General features: G+C 36.9%; 1 protein-coding gene across 21 annotated transcripts in view; it reads right to left on the bottom strand.

The window, feature by feature from the left end:
• The window catches only part of LOC145534777 (glutamate decarboxylase 1-like), a 216,936-nt gene that overhangs the window by 30,411 nt on the left and 168,128 nt on the right, over positions 1 to 18,397 (bottom strand). For all 21 annotated transcript variants that reach the window (XM_081563055.1, XM_081563049.1, XM_081563051.1 and 18 more), the window contains 2 exons: positions 1,780 to 1,896; positions 1,104 to 1,346 (listed from right to left, as the gene is read on the bottom strand). In XM_081563055.1, coding sequence (XP_081419181.1) covers positions 1,104 to 1,346; positions 1,780 to 1,885 — 349 coding nt within the window. In that variant the 5' untranslated portion in view covers positions 1,886 to 1,896. The remainder of the gene's footprint in view (positions 1 to 1,103; positions 1,347 to 1,779; positions 1,897 to 18,397) is intronic.

The following is an 18,397-nucleotide window of genomic DNA, read 5'->3' as shown; positions in this document are numbered from 1 at the left end:
GATAGTTAGACAGCATCACCAACTCGATGAACATGTATTTGAGCAAACGCCAGAAGACAACAGAGGACAGAGGAGCCTGGGGTGCTGCAGCCCGTGGGATTGCAGAGTCAGACAGGACTTAGCGGCTGAACAACAAATATGCGGAATCCAAAATATGACACAAATAAACTTATCTACAAAACAGAAACAGAATCACAAACATAGATAACAGACTTCTTGTGATTGCCAAGGAGGAGACGGGTGGAGGACGAACTGGTTTGGGAGTTTGGGGTTAGCCGATGGAAACTGTTACATGTAGGATGGATAAACAGCAAGGTCCTAATGTAGAGCACAGGATATTCAATATCCTATAAGAAACCATAATGGAAAAGAAGTTTTTAAAAATACAGGTAGCAAAAAAAGATAAATAATTTCAACTATAAAAATATCAGGTTCCTCTTATAATGACTTTTTGAAATTTTATATTAAGGAAAAAATCACCAAACATTGCTTGTCAAATTGAACAATCTATATTCAGCTCAGTTTAAATTAAGCTTCTCCTCCTTAGCCTCACAATGGATTGTTCTGTGCACTGGTTTTACATTCTATCTTAAAGATAATGTGTGTGATAGCTGTTTGTGAATCTCTGTTTTGCCTCTAGAGTTTTGTTCAAATATCGTTTGTTCCTGGAAGTACCATTGTTTTAAGAGATTAATAATTAAGTTACAATAATGTTATTTTAATCAGAAAACACTTTTTAAAATATAGACTGTATATATAAATTATACATGTATTTCATTTTAGCATTCTCTATTTTATTGATGTACAGAGATAATAAATCAAGCATCCAGTAATGAATATGATCAAATAAGGCAACAAATGAAAAAGGTAAATAAAAACTGTATGTTATTTGCCATTGGGATATATCCCTCCAAACCAATTAATCATTTTGTTTACTTTCTCTGTTAATTAATAAACAATTCATATATGAAAATACCAATTTAAAATAAACTAGACAAATGTTTTACATAAAAATGAACGAAATCCGGGTATTTTTCGATGCAAATGTAAACTCAAGGTTACTCATTCAGTCTCCAGTTTGGGCAAACAAATTTGAAAATTACCTGTTTTAACACCATATTTTAAGGTGTCTGTGCAATCAACAAGCAACTGCTCCAGAGATTCAGGATGGTCAGACAGCTCTAAGTCAAACCCATCCAAACCTTCAAGAAGTTGATGAGGATGATGAAAGTCCGATATTTTACTCCTAACATCGAAAGTTTTCTCAATGTAGTGCAGAAGAATATTTACCACTCGGAGCAGAAAGCATTTTGTTAAATCTTCGCCCTCCTTGGATGGCAACAAGTCTAGAGAAAATAGAAATAAACAACAAGGTCGGTATCTAAAGAGTCAAAGAAACTCACCATCAGATAGAATTTTGATCATAGGAAATTAAAGATATTTGAAGGCCATGTCAAATAGTAAATAAAGCAGCATTTGTCCAAATCCTACAAATAATCTTCATTTGAAGTCCCACTGAATAACAATTTTCACCAAAAAGTAAGCCGCTTTAGATGAACACCGTTAAAGTAACTGGCCCTTTAAGCTCTCCCAGGTGGTCCTGATTTGACTGTCGTCAAAAATAAGCTGGTAAGTTGTACTTTCAAAAGTCAGTTAGAGTATACATATAAAAGTTAGTCTATAAATCTTAAGAAAATCAAAATTACTTCAATAAATATGTAAATAACATAGAATTTTATAAAAAGAATAAAACATAACATTTGTTAATAGCATCCATACCTGAAGCATAAGCATTTGATAAATTAGTCATTAAATTCTCAGCATGAGCTTCTTTTATCACATCTTTGTCAGTTGATTGACAAGGATGAATGGATTTTTTTCTCATCTGTTTCCGATCTAAGTTGAGAAAGAAAATATTTGTAATTATTAAAACATGCTAATAGGATGTATTACTGTAATCAAATCTGTAATCAAATGGATGCCTCAAAAAAACTCAATATTTGAAATGTTTATTTACATGTGATCTCTGGTGGAGAGGGATAAACTGGAGGGAAGCATGAACTCTACTGAAATTATGTAAGGTTCTTGTATCACCACACAGGGAGCAATGATGCAACTCTTACATGTTAGCTTCGTATCCGTTTAGCATAGAGGATTATTAATTTAATAATAAAGACCTATCATGAATGTAAAGTGAGTGTAAAGTGAATGTAAAGTGTAATGTTAGTCACTCAGTCATGTCTGACTCTTTGCGGCCCCATGGACTGGAGCCTACCAGGAATTCTCCAGGCAAGAATCCTGGAGTGGATTGCCATTCTCTTCTCCAGGGGATCTTCCCAACCCCGGGATTGAACCCTGGTTTCCCACATTGCAACTTGATTCTTGACCGTCTGAGCCACTAGGGAAGACCTGTTATTTTTAACTATAAATAACAATGCCTGCTACAGGGTAAGATCCTTAAGTGCCTTGTATGTGTATTAACATTTAAGTACATATAACCATACCTACTACATATTAAAAGTCCTAAGTGCACACAATTTGATCCTCACAGGAACCATACAATATAGGAAAATTTCCCCAGTATGTCGATAAACAGATTTAACGAAGGTGAGTCACAGTAATAGACTAACCCTTGTTGAGCACTTACTGCGGCCCAGGCACTGTTCTAAGTGCTTCACATGTGTCATTCTATGCAACCCTCATAATATCAAGTATAAAGTGAAGTCGCTCAGTCGTGTCCGGCTCTTTGCGACCCCGTGGACTGTAGCCTACCGGGCTCCTCCGTCCATGGGATTTTCCAGGCGAGAGTACTGGAGTGGGGTGCCACTGCCTTCTCCAGAGGATCTTCCCAACCCAGGGATGGAACCTGGGTCTCCCACATTGTAGGCAGACGCTTTACCGTCTGAGCCACAATAGGCTTCTGATATAGATACTATTATTAACAAAAATAGCTTTATATATGGTTGAACTGGAATTTATAGACCAGTGTTTGAATCCAAAGATCAGTAAGTCTTTAAAAGATCATTATCCTCTTTAAAAATTAATATTTGAAAATAATGTCTTAGAGTCTTCTTCAATAAAAGTGTTAAACCAAATACCCCATCAAGCAAGCTATTCCATTGTTAAATATCATTTCACGTCCTGAACAATGTAGGAGAAAAAAGAAAGTACAAAGGGAAATTTATAAAATCTACTTGCTTACCAAAGGTTTATAGAAAAAACACGAAGTAATCAGAAAATGCCCTGGAGAAGGAAATGGCAACCTGCTCCAGTATTTTTGCCTGGGAAATCCCACGGGCAGAGGAGCCTGTGGGCTACAGTCCATGGGGTTGCAAAAGAGTCGGATACAGCTTAGCGACTGAAAAACAACAGCAAATCAGAAAATGATGTATGGCTAAATTTTGTAGCTTCTGTTTTGTAAGCTTAGTAGTATTGTTTTGAGTTCTAATGGATTTTTCTTAAAATAAAATAAGCTATTCCCCTATATAATCCAGATTGCATTTGTTAAGACTGCAGCAAGATTAATTTGGTTTAACTTTTAAGCATTGATACATTTATCAGTTTATAAAACATAAGTATTTTAAATGTTTATGTATGACAGACAAAAGTGTTTCAGTATAGCTTTCTCTATAAATAAAATTCTAATACATGAGAACATTGTACATAAGAAAAGACAGCATAGATTACAGAAATGTGAGATGATTTTGCAGAGAATTCAGTGCACTTAAAAACAGATTTTCATATTACATGGTGATCTGGTAGACATAAATTAATACTTTGTACAATTTTTTTTCTAAAGGAAAATTGCTTTTTCCAAGTTTCAGTGCTATAGACAATGAGTAATAATTGATAACAAATAAATTTTAAAGTACTAAAGCTTTAAATGCATCACTTCTTATAAATAGTGGAAACAAAAATCACAAGAAAAGTGAAATAAAAAAATTCTATACATGAAAGATTATAGAACATTTATTAAAAAGTTATGTAGCAATGAAAAGATTCAATATAATGGAATAAGAATTATACTCCATTAATAGTTCAACTACACATTGGCTCTACAACCTGAAACTAATACTTAACAACAAAATGCTTGCTTTAAATGCATAAGTAAGACCAAGATTGCTAATATGTTGTCAAAATATGTTAATAACTAATAATCACAGAAGCAAGACTTGAGAGTCTGAACTTTTAATTTTCACTTTTTCTCACAAAATTTCAACTTACCTGCCAGGCTATATCCACACTCCTTGAGGTCCATGAACAGTGAAAAAACAATATCTACTTTAAGAGAATGCCTGCAGCCAAAGTGTGCTTTTATGTAATGAAAAAGAACTTGACTATTAAAGATGCGTAACTGCTGTAATTTATAAGGGGCCCTTTAAAGGTCCTTTTTTTTTTTTTTTTGATGGCATAGAAATTTGGAGCAATTCCATTATTTGTAAAACAGCCTGCAATACAATGCTCTTATTTGTTTAGAGAATTTACTGAGAGAGAATTGTATGTAAAGGTTAGTCACTCAGTCATGTCCAACTCTTTGCAACCCCATGGACTGTAGCCTGCCAGGCTCCTCTGTTCATGGGATGCTCCAGGCAAGAATACTGGAGTGAGTTGCCATTTTCTTCTCCAGGAGATCTTCCTGACCCAGGGATCAAACCCGTGTCTCCTCTGCAGGTGGATTCTTTACTGTCTGAGTTACCAGGGAAGTTATAATTGTATGTATCAGTGTTTAAACATCACTTGATTTTAAAAGTATAATTTAGTGGGTGGGGGGTCCAGGAGGGGGAACACATGTAAACCCATGGCTGATTCATGTCAATGTATGGCAAAAACTATTGCAATGTTGTGAAGTGATTGGCCCCCAACTAAAATAAATAAATTTATAAAAAAAAAAAAAAAAGTATAATTTACTGGAAAAAAAAATGAATTTCAACTTCCCTTTAACAATTACAACTTTTATCTATAGATTGACAGATATATTAGGTATATTAATATTCTAGGGTACAAACAAAAATAACACATGGGCATATAGTATAATTCACATGTTTGTAACATAGGAATTATTTTCTACTTTTGGATTGAAAATTCTGAAATATTCCAAAAATACATAATGATCATCATTTCTGAGCCCCATTTCCAGGTGAACCTTTTCTTAAGAATTTGTCAACTAGCCCCTTGGAGTTTACAACTACTGAGTAACATGCCAGTCAACATTGCTATTTTTTAAAATTAAGCATCTTTTCGGCATGCTAATGAAAGAACATGAAAAGATGGGTGATTGGCAAAACAAAAGCCTCTCTTCTATGCATTTGGTGCAGTCTATAAAAAGATTCAGTGGTGTCTAATTCACTCTGATAATGATAGAAAAAAAAATGAGGGCTGTCAAAAGCCATTGACAAACTTCAACCTAATCTGGACCCATTATTACAATCTTTTCCTTATCAAGGAGTTCACTAGAGCCTCTAACAAATAAACAAAAAACATATTGGATGATTTGAAAACCATTTTCTCTGTGTCTTTTTTCCTCCTTTCATTGCTTTCCAGGAGAATTGATTGATGATTGGGAAGTGACATAGAAGGGGGAAAAATAGAAAACATAAGCTTCAAGGAGTCCATAGCTGCTTTTCCATTTCCTTCAATGGTCGGCAAACCTTCTTTGTGCTAAGAGCGTCGGCCCATCCACTGTGCTGTGCTAACCTGCTTCCGGCATGTCCGACTCTGTGCGACCCCATGGATGCAGCCCGCCAGGGTCCTCTGTCCATGGGCTTCTCCAGGCAAGAATATGGAGTGGGGTGCCGTTTCCTCCTCCAGGGGATCTTTCCCACCCAGGGATCGAACCCGGCTCTAAGTCTCCTGCACTGGCAGGCGGCGTCTTTATCACTAGAGTCACTACATCCCCTAGGGAAGAATTTCTGGTAATAAGCCCAGCTCTGTGCCTGCCCTGCGTGCGCTGTGAGGACCCCCTCCCATACACAGTGCACCCCACAAAGCCCCCTACCTCCCTCCTTCTCATCCTCACCCGCCCCTTCCCCACACGCTGTAACACGGGCACTCTGCGCTCAGGACTCGGACAATCCCGGTTCTGAGGAAACGGGTCTCCCCCACAGAGCACTCTCTGTCATTCCATTTCTTTCCCTTCGTGTCCCGATAATTAGACATTTATTTATAAACACACCGAGTGTGAAGCTGACCCTCCCCAGCCCAAGGGAAAATTCATGTTGCTGGGTTTTTTCACTTGATTCTAATTTTATACACTTGTACAACATACATACATTGAAATGGAAAGTCAATACTTTTTATCTACAAAGCACGTGAAAGATTTCTTGTATTTTATTACACTATATTAGATAGGACTTCAAGAGAAAATGGAGATAATACTCTTAGGAAACATAGTCACACAAGGTTAAACCTATAGCTTTTTTCCTAGAGGACACTTACTGTATTTAATACAGTGCTAAATATATTTCATATACTGACTCCTCCTAGGACTTCACTGATTTAGATAGTATTACTATTGTGTTCTGTTTCACATCTTCCTTTACTTCAGTCCTCCCATCAATAAAGTGGGCACCCTAGTAATACCTACTCTTGAGCTTGCAGTATAAAAAGAGATGATGCTTTTGAAGTGATTATAGCAAACTGAATTCTTTTCCCTGAAAATCTTGACAGACAGAACAAAAACAACCAAAAAATCATTCTGATAATGCCATTGCCTTGAACGAAAACATCTAACGACGACATCTACTATAAAGTCCTAAAGTTGACACTTTTCTTGTCTTACCTTCTACCACTCACCTAAGAAAGCTTCTGCATCTCAAAAATAGTTCACTCACTCTCTCCTAGTAACTTTACCTCTTCTTACTTCCTTGCACTTTATTTAGAGCAACTTCATACATTTTAAATGACTTCTCTCCTTCTCTCTCCTAATTTGGAGCCAGTGTATAACACGTTTACTGAGTGCTTATGTGCCAAGCACTCTTGTAAGATAGATTCATATTAATTCATTTAATTCTCCCTGCAACTTTATAACACTGCTACTTACTTCCCCTCCTTTTACAGCTGAAGAACCTAAAGCACAGAGAAGTCAAGCTATTTTCCAGAGATCACACAGCTAGTAAGTGGATCCAGGATTCCATCTCAATCATTGTCGTTGTAGAGTCCACTCTCTTAATCCCTCCTCTGTCATATCTTAGTAACTCCGTAAATATTTGCATATCTCCACCACTGAGCGGAAGTGATCTTTATTTCCCTCTGAATTATCGCAGCAATGTTTTTTTTTAATTTTTGTACAGCTTATTTGGCTGTTTAATGCATTTATTAGCAGTTCTATCTTGGTGCTGGAGGGGAGGTACAAAAAGTACAATCAAATCCACCCTCAAGGAAGTTACAACGTAGCAGAAAGAGTAACAGACAAGAAAAAACTCTGCATATTTTAATGATGTGAAAAATGCCACACTTATAATAAAACTATAATCAAGAATTATAGCAGTGGCATGGGACAGGGTGGTACATGAATGTGCCACCAAGCTGCTCTCAGAGAGGTAACAGAAGACTAACAGTCCGAGAGGCTGTCTGCAGCTCTCTGCAGAGGGCGTGTGAGCCGAAATCGGAACCAAGCGGCATTTAACTAGGCGATGAGACAGGAAAAGCGCGTTCAAGAAAATTTTTTAAAATGCACAAAATCTTGAGATGCTAATTGAGGAAATAAGGAAAAGTAAGTGTATGGGACATCCCAGAAAACCAACGGGGAGAAGTGATCGACAGGGGAAGCGGAAAAGACACATAAATGTGTTTGGCATTTAGGGTTACAGAGCCACACAAGGATTCGGGCTGTGGAATGGCGTGATCGTGGTTTCCTTACGCGTTTGGCATTTAGGGTTACAGAGCCACACAAGGATTCGGGCTGTGGAACGGCGTGATCGTGGTTTCCTTACGGCTGTAGAAACAACTGTGAAGGGATTGTGGTTGAAAATAGTCAGTCTCTTGATAAAACTTAGAGCAAGAGTTTTTTGGGGGTTTTTTGTCTATGAGATTAGCAGAGATGCTAGAAACAGGAGCAAAGCCTCTCTGACAAATTCTTCAAAATGAATCCCAATTAAAAGCATGAAATTGAATGATGATGGCACTATGTAATACAAATATATAAAATGGGCTATAGGATTATGGAGGGAGAAAATGTCTTTCAGTTTGGAAATATATTAAGAATGATAAATCTTAAAAGCTTTGAACTTTTAATATACTGTGCATATGGCCTTAGTTGTGTCTGACTCTTCGGGACCCCATGGACTGTAGCCCACCAGGCTCCTCTGTCCATGGAATTTTCCAGACAAGAATACTGGAGAGGGTTGCCTTTTCCTACTCCAGGGGATTGTCCCAACCCAGGGATCAAACCCACATCCCTTGCGTCTGCTGCATTGGCAGGTAGATTCTTTACCACTGAGCCACCTGGGAAGCCCCTGCCTTTAGTATGGCAGGCTCCAGACTAAGCCCTTCAGGAGCATTAATTCATTCAATCCTCTCAACAAATCTATGAAGTAATTTATTAGTTAAAATAGTGTATGGCTGCCTTAACAGAAACAAAAATAAGAGTGATTGAAACCAATAATTTTATTTCTCTTTTACAAAGAAATCTAAACTGGATGGACAGTGTTCAGAGTTCTGTTGGATGAGTTCATTCAAAGGCCTGAGTTCCCTTCTTCTTGTGGCACTGCCATTCCGTTGATCTGTGCTATCTATTTTATAGGGCATTTAAAAGTCAAAGAAAAAAATGCTCAGAAAAATTGCATATTTAAAAAGAAACAGGTGAAATTAACTTTAATAATATAGTTAAGTTTTATCATTTTTCAAGCAATACTTCTCAATAAGGATGCTAAATTTCATTCGAAATACTTAGTCTTTATTTAGATTTATGAAATTTTCAATGAAAAAAATGAACATATATAAATTGTTTCAAAGACACTTAAAAGTTTCCAATAACTAAATTATGAGTTTTTATATTTAAATTAACTATAAGGAAGTAAAATTTAAAATTTCTCTCTTCAGTTACACTAGCTACATTTCAAGTAGTCAAAAGCCACGTGTGGCCACTGGCCACTGAACTGGACAGCACAAGTCAAAATTGTTTCTTTTACCTACTTTTTATCCACAAAGCTAGCTTATTAGCACTGTACCTGAATTCTAGACCAAGGAATGGGGGGAAAGGAGATAAAGAAATTAGGCTACTGTTTCGGAGAAGGCAATGGCACCCCACTCCAGTACTCTTGCCTGGAGAATCCCATGGACGGAGGAGCCTGGTGGGCTGCAGTCCATGGGGTCGCGAAGAGTTGGACACAACTGAGCGGCTTCACTTTCACTTTTCCCTTTCATGCACTGGAGAAGGAAATGGCAACCCACTCCAGTATTCTTGCCTGGAGAATCCCGGGGACGGGGGAGCCTGGTGGGCTGCCGTCTACGGGGTCGCACAGAGTCGGACACGACTGACGTGACTTAGCAGCAGCAGCAGCAGGCTACTGTTTAAAGTGTGAGTTAGAACTTACATACATCCCATTGGCCAGGTCTTAGTTCCATGGTCAGAGATAGCTGACCAGGTCATACAGAACCGCTGGGAGGCTAGGTTAGAAACCAGTCACCTTCTAAACAGACTTGTTCTTTGCTAACCCTTTGCGCATAGGGTAAGGAGGAGGAGAGCACGGGAAGGGAGGTTTCCGTTTGTAAAACGAAGAAGAGAAGAGGGACCTGGGGAAATGAACAGTCTAAGCCTGCGCAGATACTGCTGTCGGTCTTTTTTAGATAAGCAACGGGAAACACAGAATGATCATGCGCCGTGTGCACATTTATAGTTTTTAACGAGTCGAGTTGAAAAAAAATCATATTTGGACCATGATAAAAAGGATGTTTGTAATTTGAATATATTGTTAAAAAAATAAGGTTGTGGATCACTGTCATTTAATGTTTTATTATTTTTTTAACTTTGCCTGTGTTGATACTCTATCCCTTAAATTGCATAAACTTTGAAGACAGAAAAAAATATTTAAGAGTATTTTTTTCTGTCTTCAGAAAATCATTTAATTCTTTTCATATCTATATGATGCTTAGTCATACTACAAAGTCCAAAGAAGACTTGTCACCCCTTTCACTGGAAATATTTATTAGCCTTTCTTTCCATATAATGTCTGATTATCTGGGTTCAAATACAAAGATAAATTTGAGAGACAGAGCACATAATTAAGGCTGTGGAATAGAAAGATACAAATAACACCCAGAAGAAATACTGCTATGTGTTTACTTTGTAAGGTTTGACTTCATTTGTTTCCATTAGTCACTGATTTCTTCTGGGAGAATTTGTTTTCATCTTTGAGAAATTATTTTAACAATACCATGAAGCACAATATTCTAAATATACAAAGGACAGAGAGAATAGCTTTTGCTTTATGGAACAATCTCATCTTTACAATTATGTGATTCTTTCATCTTACATTTCACTTTAGTTTTCCCATACGCACTTGCAAACGTACTGTTTACACATTGTAAGGAGAAAAGATTATAACCATTCAATATACTTGAACCAGTATTGTTCTTTGTACTTTTTGTGTCTAGACTACAGGACATCTTTCTTTTTTCAGCTTGCTTTGTAAAGCAGAAAAAGAGTCCTTTTGTTTTGCTTTGATTTTGTAGCAAAGCAAAACAAATGCTATTCCCATTATTCAGATATATAATTCTAACAAAATAGCAACAGCGTAGAAACTATTTTACAGAAAACTTAGGGAGTTTGCCCTTACAAAGTATAACTAACAACTTTTAGAACAGAGATTCAACCCGAGACCAAAACGCAGATCTTCCAACTTTAATCTCTTCATTTTATTAAAACAACATAGCATACCATTTCCCATTTCTTTCCACCTACTGACGTTTTTAATACAGCCAGTTGTGTTACAAATATTTTATATTGTATTCAGTTGGTGTGTGCTTTCACTTCAACATAAAATATTAATATGTAAAGTAACACTGATCCTAGGCTTTCAAAATTCCTGATTTACCCCCTTCTTCAGGGTACCTTCCCAACCCAGGGATCAAAGCCAGGTCTCCTGCATTGCAGGCAGATTCATTACCATCTGAGCCACCAGGGAAGCCCAATGTATATAACAGATTTACAATGTTTGCTTTTAAATAACCATAAATATTTTAAACTTACTAATTTTAATTTAGAATATTTATAGTAGAAACAGATTATTAGATATAAACCACATAAAGCAAATTCTTTGAGGTTTTCACTAATTTTTAAGACTATATATAAAGGGATTCTGAGACCAGAAAGTTATAAAGTGCTGTGTTTGTAAACTTCAATGTAGATACAAAATTGTTCTGAAACACACAACAGGATTTCAAATGGTACTGTCTTATTTAAAAGGAGGAAATAAATTTTTTTTTTCCTCATGAAGATTTATTATTCATTTTTTAATGATGGACAGGCATGACAACTATACCTAGCATTTGCATTTGAATCTCAAATGATCATTACTGAATACAAAGAGGAAAAAAAATAACATCTGGATATCACAAAATAAACCAATAGCACAAATTGGCTCATGAATATTTATTTGTGCATTAATCCATCTATAGATAAAACAAATGAATAAACTCATAAATATCCCCTGAATTATTTATCTATGCATCTTTTTGTAGAAGATGCTTTATAGAAAACTTTTGCTCCTTATATAAATGACATTTGAATAGTTTAAAAAAACCCTCTGCCATTATAATCACTGGATACCACTATGCTAATAAAAAGCAAAGATGAAAGATGGAGATTTGCATAATTGAACACTATTTGAAAATGAGATATTAGCTTGATTCTTGTTTACACATTAGAAAGCTTTAAAACTGTCAGAGATGGCAATGATTAACCAGAGAAGCGCAGAGGACAATACGTTTATCTCTCACCTCTCTAGTTTGCAGTGGGAATGAGGATGCAGTTCTATTCATCCACTAATTCTCATTCACTTAGTCTACAGTGTGATCTATATACACAAGATGAGAGGACTTTATGTATATGTTCAAAATATCTTTATTTCCTTGTGAGAGTCTACTTGAGTTAATTAGTGGTTAAATGTATTTGTTTTGCTGTTAACTCAGTTTTGCATGTCTTCCCCAAATTTCCTTTATTATTTGAAGTCCTACTTATTCTTACAGGACTCTCTTATTCTTTCTCAATACCATAAGATGAAATTGTTTTCTGTTTCCTTATTATTGATACTGAATATTTTTTCAGTATTCTGGGTTTTTACCTTTAAACCCAGATGGAAAATCTTTATCTTTCATCTTTGCTTTTTATTAGCATAGTGGTATCCAGTGATTATAATGGGAGAGGATTTTTTTAAACTATTCAAATGTCATTTATATAAGGAGCAAAAGTTTTGTATAAAGCATCTTCTACAAAAAAGTTGCATAGATAAATAATTCAGGGGATATTTATGAGTTTATTCATTCGTTTTATCTGTAGATGAGTTAATGCACAAATAAAGGTAAAATAAACACAAATAAGAGTGTTTATTATCTTGCAATGTAATTGCTTTTATATGTTCTGCTTCACTGACTACGTTATCAGTTTCTTGAAGTAACTAGCATTGTGTCTTTCTCACCTTTGTCTGTATTGATCTAGTGCAAAACTGAGAACTAAGTAGATGGCTATTTTGTGTTAATGAAGTGAATTAAACAACCTCAGAAAATTCTATCAGCTTAGTCCAAATCTCCTGGTGTGAGGACCAAAAAATAAATTTCAACTAAGGAAATAAAGTATCAAGAATACCATCTTTATATTTTATATTATTATTGAATAGAAATTTAAGAATACCTTATATCTAATCATGAAAGAAGAAATATAAAATGCATGTCTTTAAGTTTTTGGATAAATGCAAAATACAGACCTAGAATTGAGGAATCTATAGTATCTATGACACCAAGGTTTCAGTTCTGGGAGTCAATTTTAATCATATCTTTGCCTCATTTTCTTCTAAGTTGCCAGCAGGATTTCAAAAGCTTCCTAACTGAAATTATTCTCTGTAATTATATTTCCTTCTTTTTTTTATTTTTCAAATTATGAAGGTATAATAACACATTTACAGGAGACTTGGAAAATTCAGAAAAAAAGTCACATTAATTATATTTTATTCAATGCTTACAAAGCAAGTGTTACCTTAGTTCATTGATTTCTTCAGTTCAGTTCAGTTCAGTCGCTCAGTCGTGTCTGACTCTTTGCAACCCCATGATCCGCAGCACGCCAGGCCTCCCTGTCCATCACTAATGCCCTAAGTCCACCCAAACCCATGTCCATCGAGTAAATGATGCCATCCAGCCATCTCATCCTCTGCCCTCAATCTTTCCCAGCATTAGGGTCTTTTCCAACGAGTCAGTTCTTCGAATGAGGTGGCCAAAGTATTGGAGTTTCAGCTTCAACATCAGTCCTTCCAATGAACACCCAGGACTGATTTCTTTTAGGATGGACTGGTTGGATCTCCTTGCAGTCCAAGGGACTCTCAAGAGTCTTCTCCAACACCACAGTTCAAAAGCATCAATTCTGCAGCGCTCAGCTTTCTTTATAGTCCAATTCTCACATGCATACATGACCACTGGAAAAACCATAGCCTTGACTAGATGGACCTTTGTTGGCAAAGTAATGTCTTTGCTGTTTAATATGCTATCTAGATTGGTCATAACTTTCCTTCCAAAGAGTAAGCGTCTTTCAATTTCATGGCTGCAATCACCATCTGAAGTGATTTTGGAGCCCAGAAAAATAAAGTCAGCCACTGTTTCCACTGTTTCCCCATCTATCTGCCATGAAGTGATGGGACCAGATGCCATGATCTTAATTTTCTGAATGTTGAGTTTTAAGCCAACTTTTTCACTCTCCTCTTTCACTTTCATCAAGAGGCTCTTTAGTTCTTCTTTGCTTTCTGCAATAAGGGTGGTGTCATCTGCATATCTGAGGTTATTGATATTTCTCCCGGCAATCTTGATTCCAGCTTGTGCTTCCTCCAGCCCAGTGTTTCTCATGATGTACTCTGCATAGAAGTTAAATAAGCAGGGTGACAATATACAGCCTTGACGTACTCCTTTTCCTATTTGGAACCAGTCCGTTGTTCCATGTCTAGTTCTAACTGTTGCTTCCTGACCTGCATACAGGTTTCTCAAGAGGCAGGTCAGGTGGTCTGGTATTCCCATCTCTTGAAGAATTTTCCAGTTTATTGTGATCCACAGAGTCAAAGGCTTTGGCATGGTCAATGAAGCAGAAATAGATGTTTTTCTGGTACTCTCTTGCTTTTTTGATGATCCATTGGATGTTGGCAATTTGATCTCTGGTTCCTCTGCCTTTTCTAAAACCAGCTTGAACATCTGGAAGTTCACGGTTCATGTACTGTTGAAGCCTGGCTTGGAGAATTTTGAGCGTTACTTTACTAGCGTGTGAGATGAGTGCAACTGTGTGGTAGTTTGAGCATTCTTTGGCATTGCCTTTCTTTGGGATTGGAATGAAAACTGACTTTTCCAGTCCTGTGGCCACTGATGAGTTTTCCGAATTTGCTGGCATATTGAGTGCAGCACTTTCACAGTGTCATCTTTTAGGATTTGAAATAGCTCAACTGGAATTCCATCACCTCCACTAGCTTTGTTCTTAGTGATGTTTCCTAAGGCCCACTTGACTTCACATTCCAGGATGTCTGGCTCTAGATGAGTGATCACATCATCGTGATTGTCTGGGTCATGAAGAACTTTTTTGTACAATTCTTCTGTGTATTCTTGTCACCTCTTCTTAATATCTTCTGCTTCTGTTAGGTCCGTACCATTTCTGTCCTTTATTGAGCCCACCTTTGCATGAAATGTTCCCTTGGTATCTCTAATTTTCTTGAAAAGATCTCTAGTCTTTCCCATTCTATTGTTTTCCTCTATTTCTCTGCACTGATCGCTGAGGAAGGCTTTCTTATCTCTCCTTGCTATTCTTTGGAACTCTGCATTCAAATGGGTATATCTTTCCTTTTCTCCTTTGCTTTTCGCTTCCCATCTTTTCACAGCTATTTGTAAGGCCTCCTCAGACAGCCATTTTGCTTTTTTGCATTTCTTTTTCTTGGGGATGGTCTTGATTCCTGTCTCCTGTACAATGTCACGAACCTCCATCCATAGTTCATCAGGCATTCTGTCTATCAGATCTAGTCCTTTAAATCTATTTCTCACTTCTACTGTGTAGTCGTAAGGGATTCGATTTAGGTCGTACCTGAATGGTCTAGTGGTTCTCTCCACTTTCTTCAATTTCAGTCTGAATTTGGCAATAAGAGCATTTATTGACTGTAATGTGTCTGTAGGGGAGGAAAAAAATTTTTTGTTTCCAGAAAATTCTAAGTTCTTGGGTGAGACTTGCCTGTAATAAAAACATATTAGCAGAATGAAAACAATAATAAGTTTAATAAGTTGCTTACCTCCTACATACATAAGATTTAGCCAGGAAAACTCTGTAACTCCCTAAATGGCCCAAACCACCACCTTAAATACTATCTTCAGCTAAAGATAAAAGAATATGTCGGAAGTCTGAGGGGAGACCAGTTGTGGGAGGTTATCAGGAAAAACAAGAGTATGGTTGTTATGCACATTTACACCAGTGCCTTCTCCACTGATGAGAATTTCCAGAGATGTGTGTGTGTGTGCATGCTCAGTCGTGTCCAGCTCTTTGTGACCCCATGGACTGTAGCCCACCAGGCTCCTCTGTCCATGGGGATTCTCCAGGCAAGAATACTGGAATGGATATCCATTTCCCACTCCAGGGGATCTTTCTGACCCAGGGATCAAACCCGAGTCTCCTACATTGGCAGGCGGATCCTTTACCACTGAGCTACCAGGAAAGTCCCATGGCTGCCAATTAATGTAATTTACTATAAAATGATATAATTGAAGATGCTTGTTTACAAATGTCATTTTCATCATTTGACATATACTTTTTCAATATTTGGAGAAGGAAAAGGCAACCCTTTTCAATATTATGTAGTGTTCCAGCAATTTCCCTTTTCCGCTATGTTTAATTCTTTGAAACTGAATTATCTTAAGGACTTCTTTAACCTTAAATGGCCACATAAAGATTAGTTATTTCTTTCTGGAGAAAAATCATGGGGGGTAAACATTCCCTGTTCAGAGCAGATGTAAACTATGTTTAAACAGTTTAACACTTCCCTGTGTGTTTTGTTTGTATTATTCCCTTTGCAGGAATACTTTCCTTTTTTCATACCTAGCCAATTTATACTTCAAAATCAGCTCTAACCTTATTTACAAAAATTTTCTACTTCTTATAGTATTACTAACACCTTACTCACTTCTCCCAAAATACATCCAAACCACTACAATTGCATAATTGATTGAGCCATGGCAACCAGTAAGTTCAAACTAAGTAATATCTTTGACTAGACTGTGACCTTTTCAGTGTTAGGAATAGTGCTTGCTTTATTCCATATAGGGCTCTGGCATATGCCTAGGACCTAGTACACATTCAATCAAGAATTTTCAAATGAACAAAAAAATTATTTCAGCCTCAGAAGTGGATCAGAATTACTTCCCTTCAAATAAGCTGTGAGGAGGATCCCTACATCATCCTCTTTTTACTGAATTTTACCTGGCTTTCTGCATCAGTCCCCAAACAGACTTTCCATCTGCTCAAACTGGTCCCCATAAAGCAAATGTGAATGAGTCCAGCTGATGAATCCAAATTCTAAATTTGAACCCAAATTCTAACTTTTAAAATTAACACTGACGCTCAAAAGTTACTTCACTCTGAGGTTCAGATTCCACTTAACTTCCTCTCAGCAGGATCCTTTCACCCATGGAAGGCTGAAGGAGTGTAGCTGAGAAAGGAATCTGAAAAAGGGTGAGGAATGTAAGAGTGGACCTCTTTGAGGTAAAGACTCTGGATGAGCATAACCATGTACAATTAATTTAATTCCATTTTCTAAATCATCAAATATCTTATTTCTCTGTCAGTTTCTATTATCTGAAAGATCCCTCCCCTATGGCCAACCCTCATCTGCAGCTTTTTCTATCCTATGTCCTGTGGGGACTTCACTCCCTCTCGATTCCCTTCTTTCTCCTCTGACTTCAACTTCTTCCCCTTACAGGAAACATAGCTCCACCAGAATGCTTTGTGGGTGGGGTCACGTCCCCACAAATCTCAGATGTTGAAGTCTTACCCCCCAGGACCTTAGAATGCGACTGTGTTTGGAAATAGGGTCTTTAAATAGCTGATTGAGTTAAACGGGGTTATTAGGATGGATCCTAATCCAATATAACTGGTGCTCTTATAGGAAAAAGAAATCAGGTCGCAGAAACACACAGAGGAAAGAGCAAGTAAGACAGAGAAAGACGGCCGCCTACAAAGCCAAGAAAACAGAGCAGACTCAGAAGCCAGGCTTCCTGACATCTTAATCTCAAGACTTCTAGCCTCTAGAACTGAGAGACAATAAGTCCCTGTTGTTTAAGCTACTCAACCTGTGGCAATTTGTTATGGATGCCCTAACAAACTAACACAGATTTCATTGGTCCTTATAGAAATTCAAAACTTTTCCAACTTCAAAATTTCCTCTATTTTTGAACCCATACGATCCATTTTTATCACAGAATTTTTTTCTTCCTCTTGAGAATCAGGCTTCTTAACTTGTAGGTCATTTTATCTGTGGTTCCTCAACTTTTAATCAATTATTCAATTCATTTCAATTTGCATTCTACCTCAAAAGTATTGAAACTTTTTTCTTTCCTTTCTTGTCTCCAAATTTTAATCCTGATGACCACTCTCTCCTTTCTCAAATGCTTCCTTAACTTGTTTTTATAACATCATATTATGTTGATTTTCTCTCCACCTCTTACTAATGATCACACCATCTTCAGCTCTACTGGGCTCCTTTGATGTTTGTTTATTTAGAGTTCAAGCCATGACTCTTCAATTCTTATTTTACTTTCCACGCTCATCATTTCAAAGTTCTAGTTCACGTTGCTGGGCTTTAAACTCATTGGAAAAATAAACTAATATTCTAAATTGACATACTTAAGCCAGGACTCTTTTTCTGTCCTTCCTGATCTTTCTCCTATTCCTGAGAATGACAGCATTGTATATTCACTTTCCCGGTTAAGAAACATGTCGACCCTTACTCCTTCTTCTCCCCAATATCTCCTATTAAACAGTTAAGTATTTTTGACTTATCTTCTTCAATAGTTCTATACTTTTATACTTCTCTTAATTACATCTCTACTCTCTGATTCCCTAAGTTCCACTCTTGACTGCATTCACAGTCATCAGTTTGAAGCATTAATATGAGTTTAAAATTATCCTACCTAAAATCTTCTAGTGGTACAAAGGCCCAAATTACTTAGTATGATA

Source organism: Giraffa tippelskirchi, chromosome 14 (genome assembly GCF_054371585.1).
Source record: "Giraffa tippelskirchi isolate mGirTip1 chromosome 14, T2T-mGirTip1v1.2.pri, whole genome shotgun sequence".
NCBI classification, from domain to species: Eukaryota; Metazoa; Chordata; class Mammalia; order Artiodactyla; family Giraffidae; genus Giraffa; species Giraffa tippelskirchi.
The sequence above is the reverse complement of the archived record's forward strand: the minus strand, read 5'-3'. Positions and strand labels throughout refer to the sequence as shown.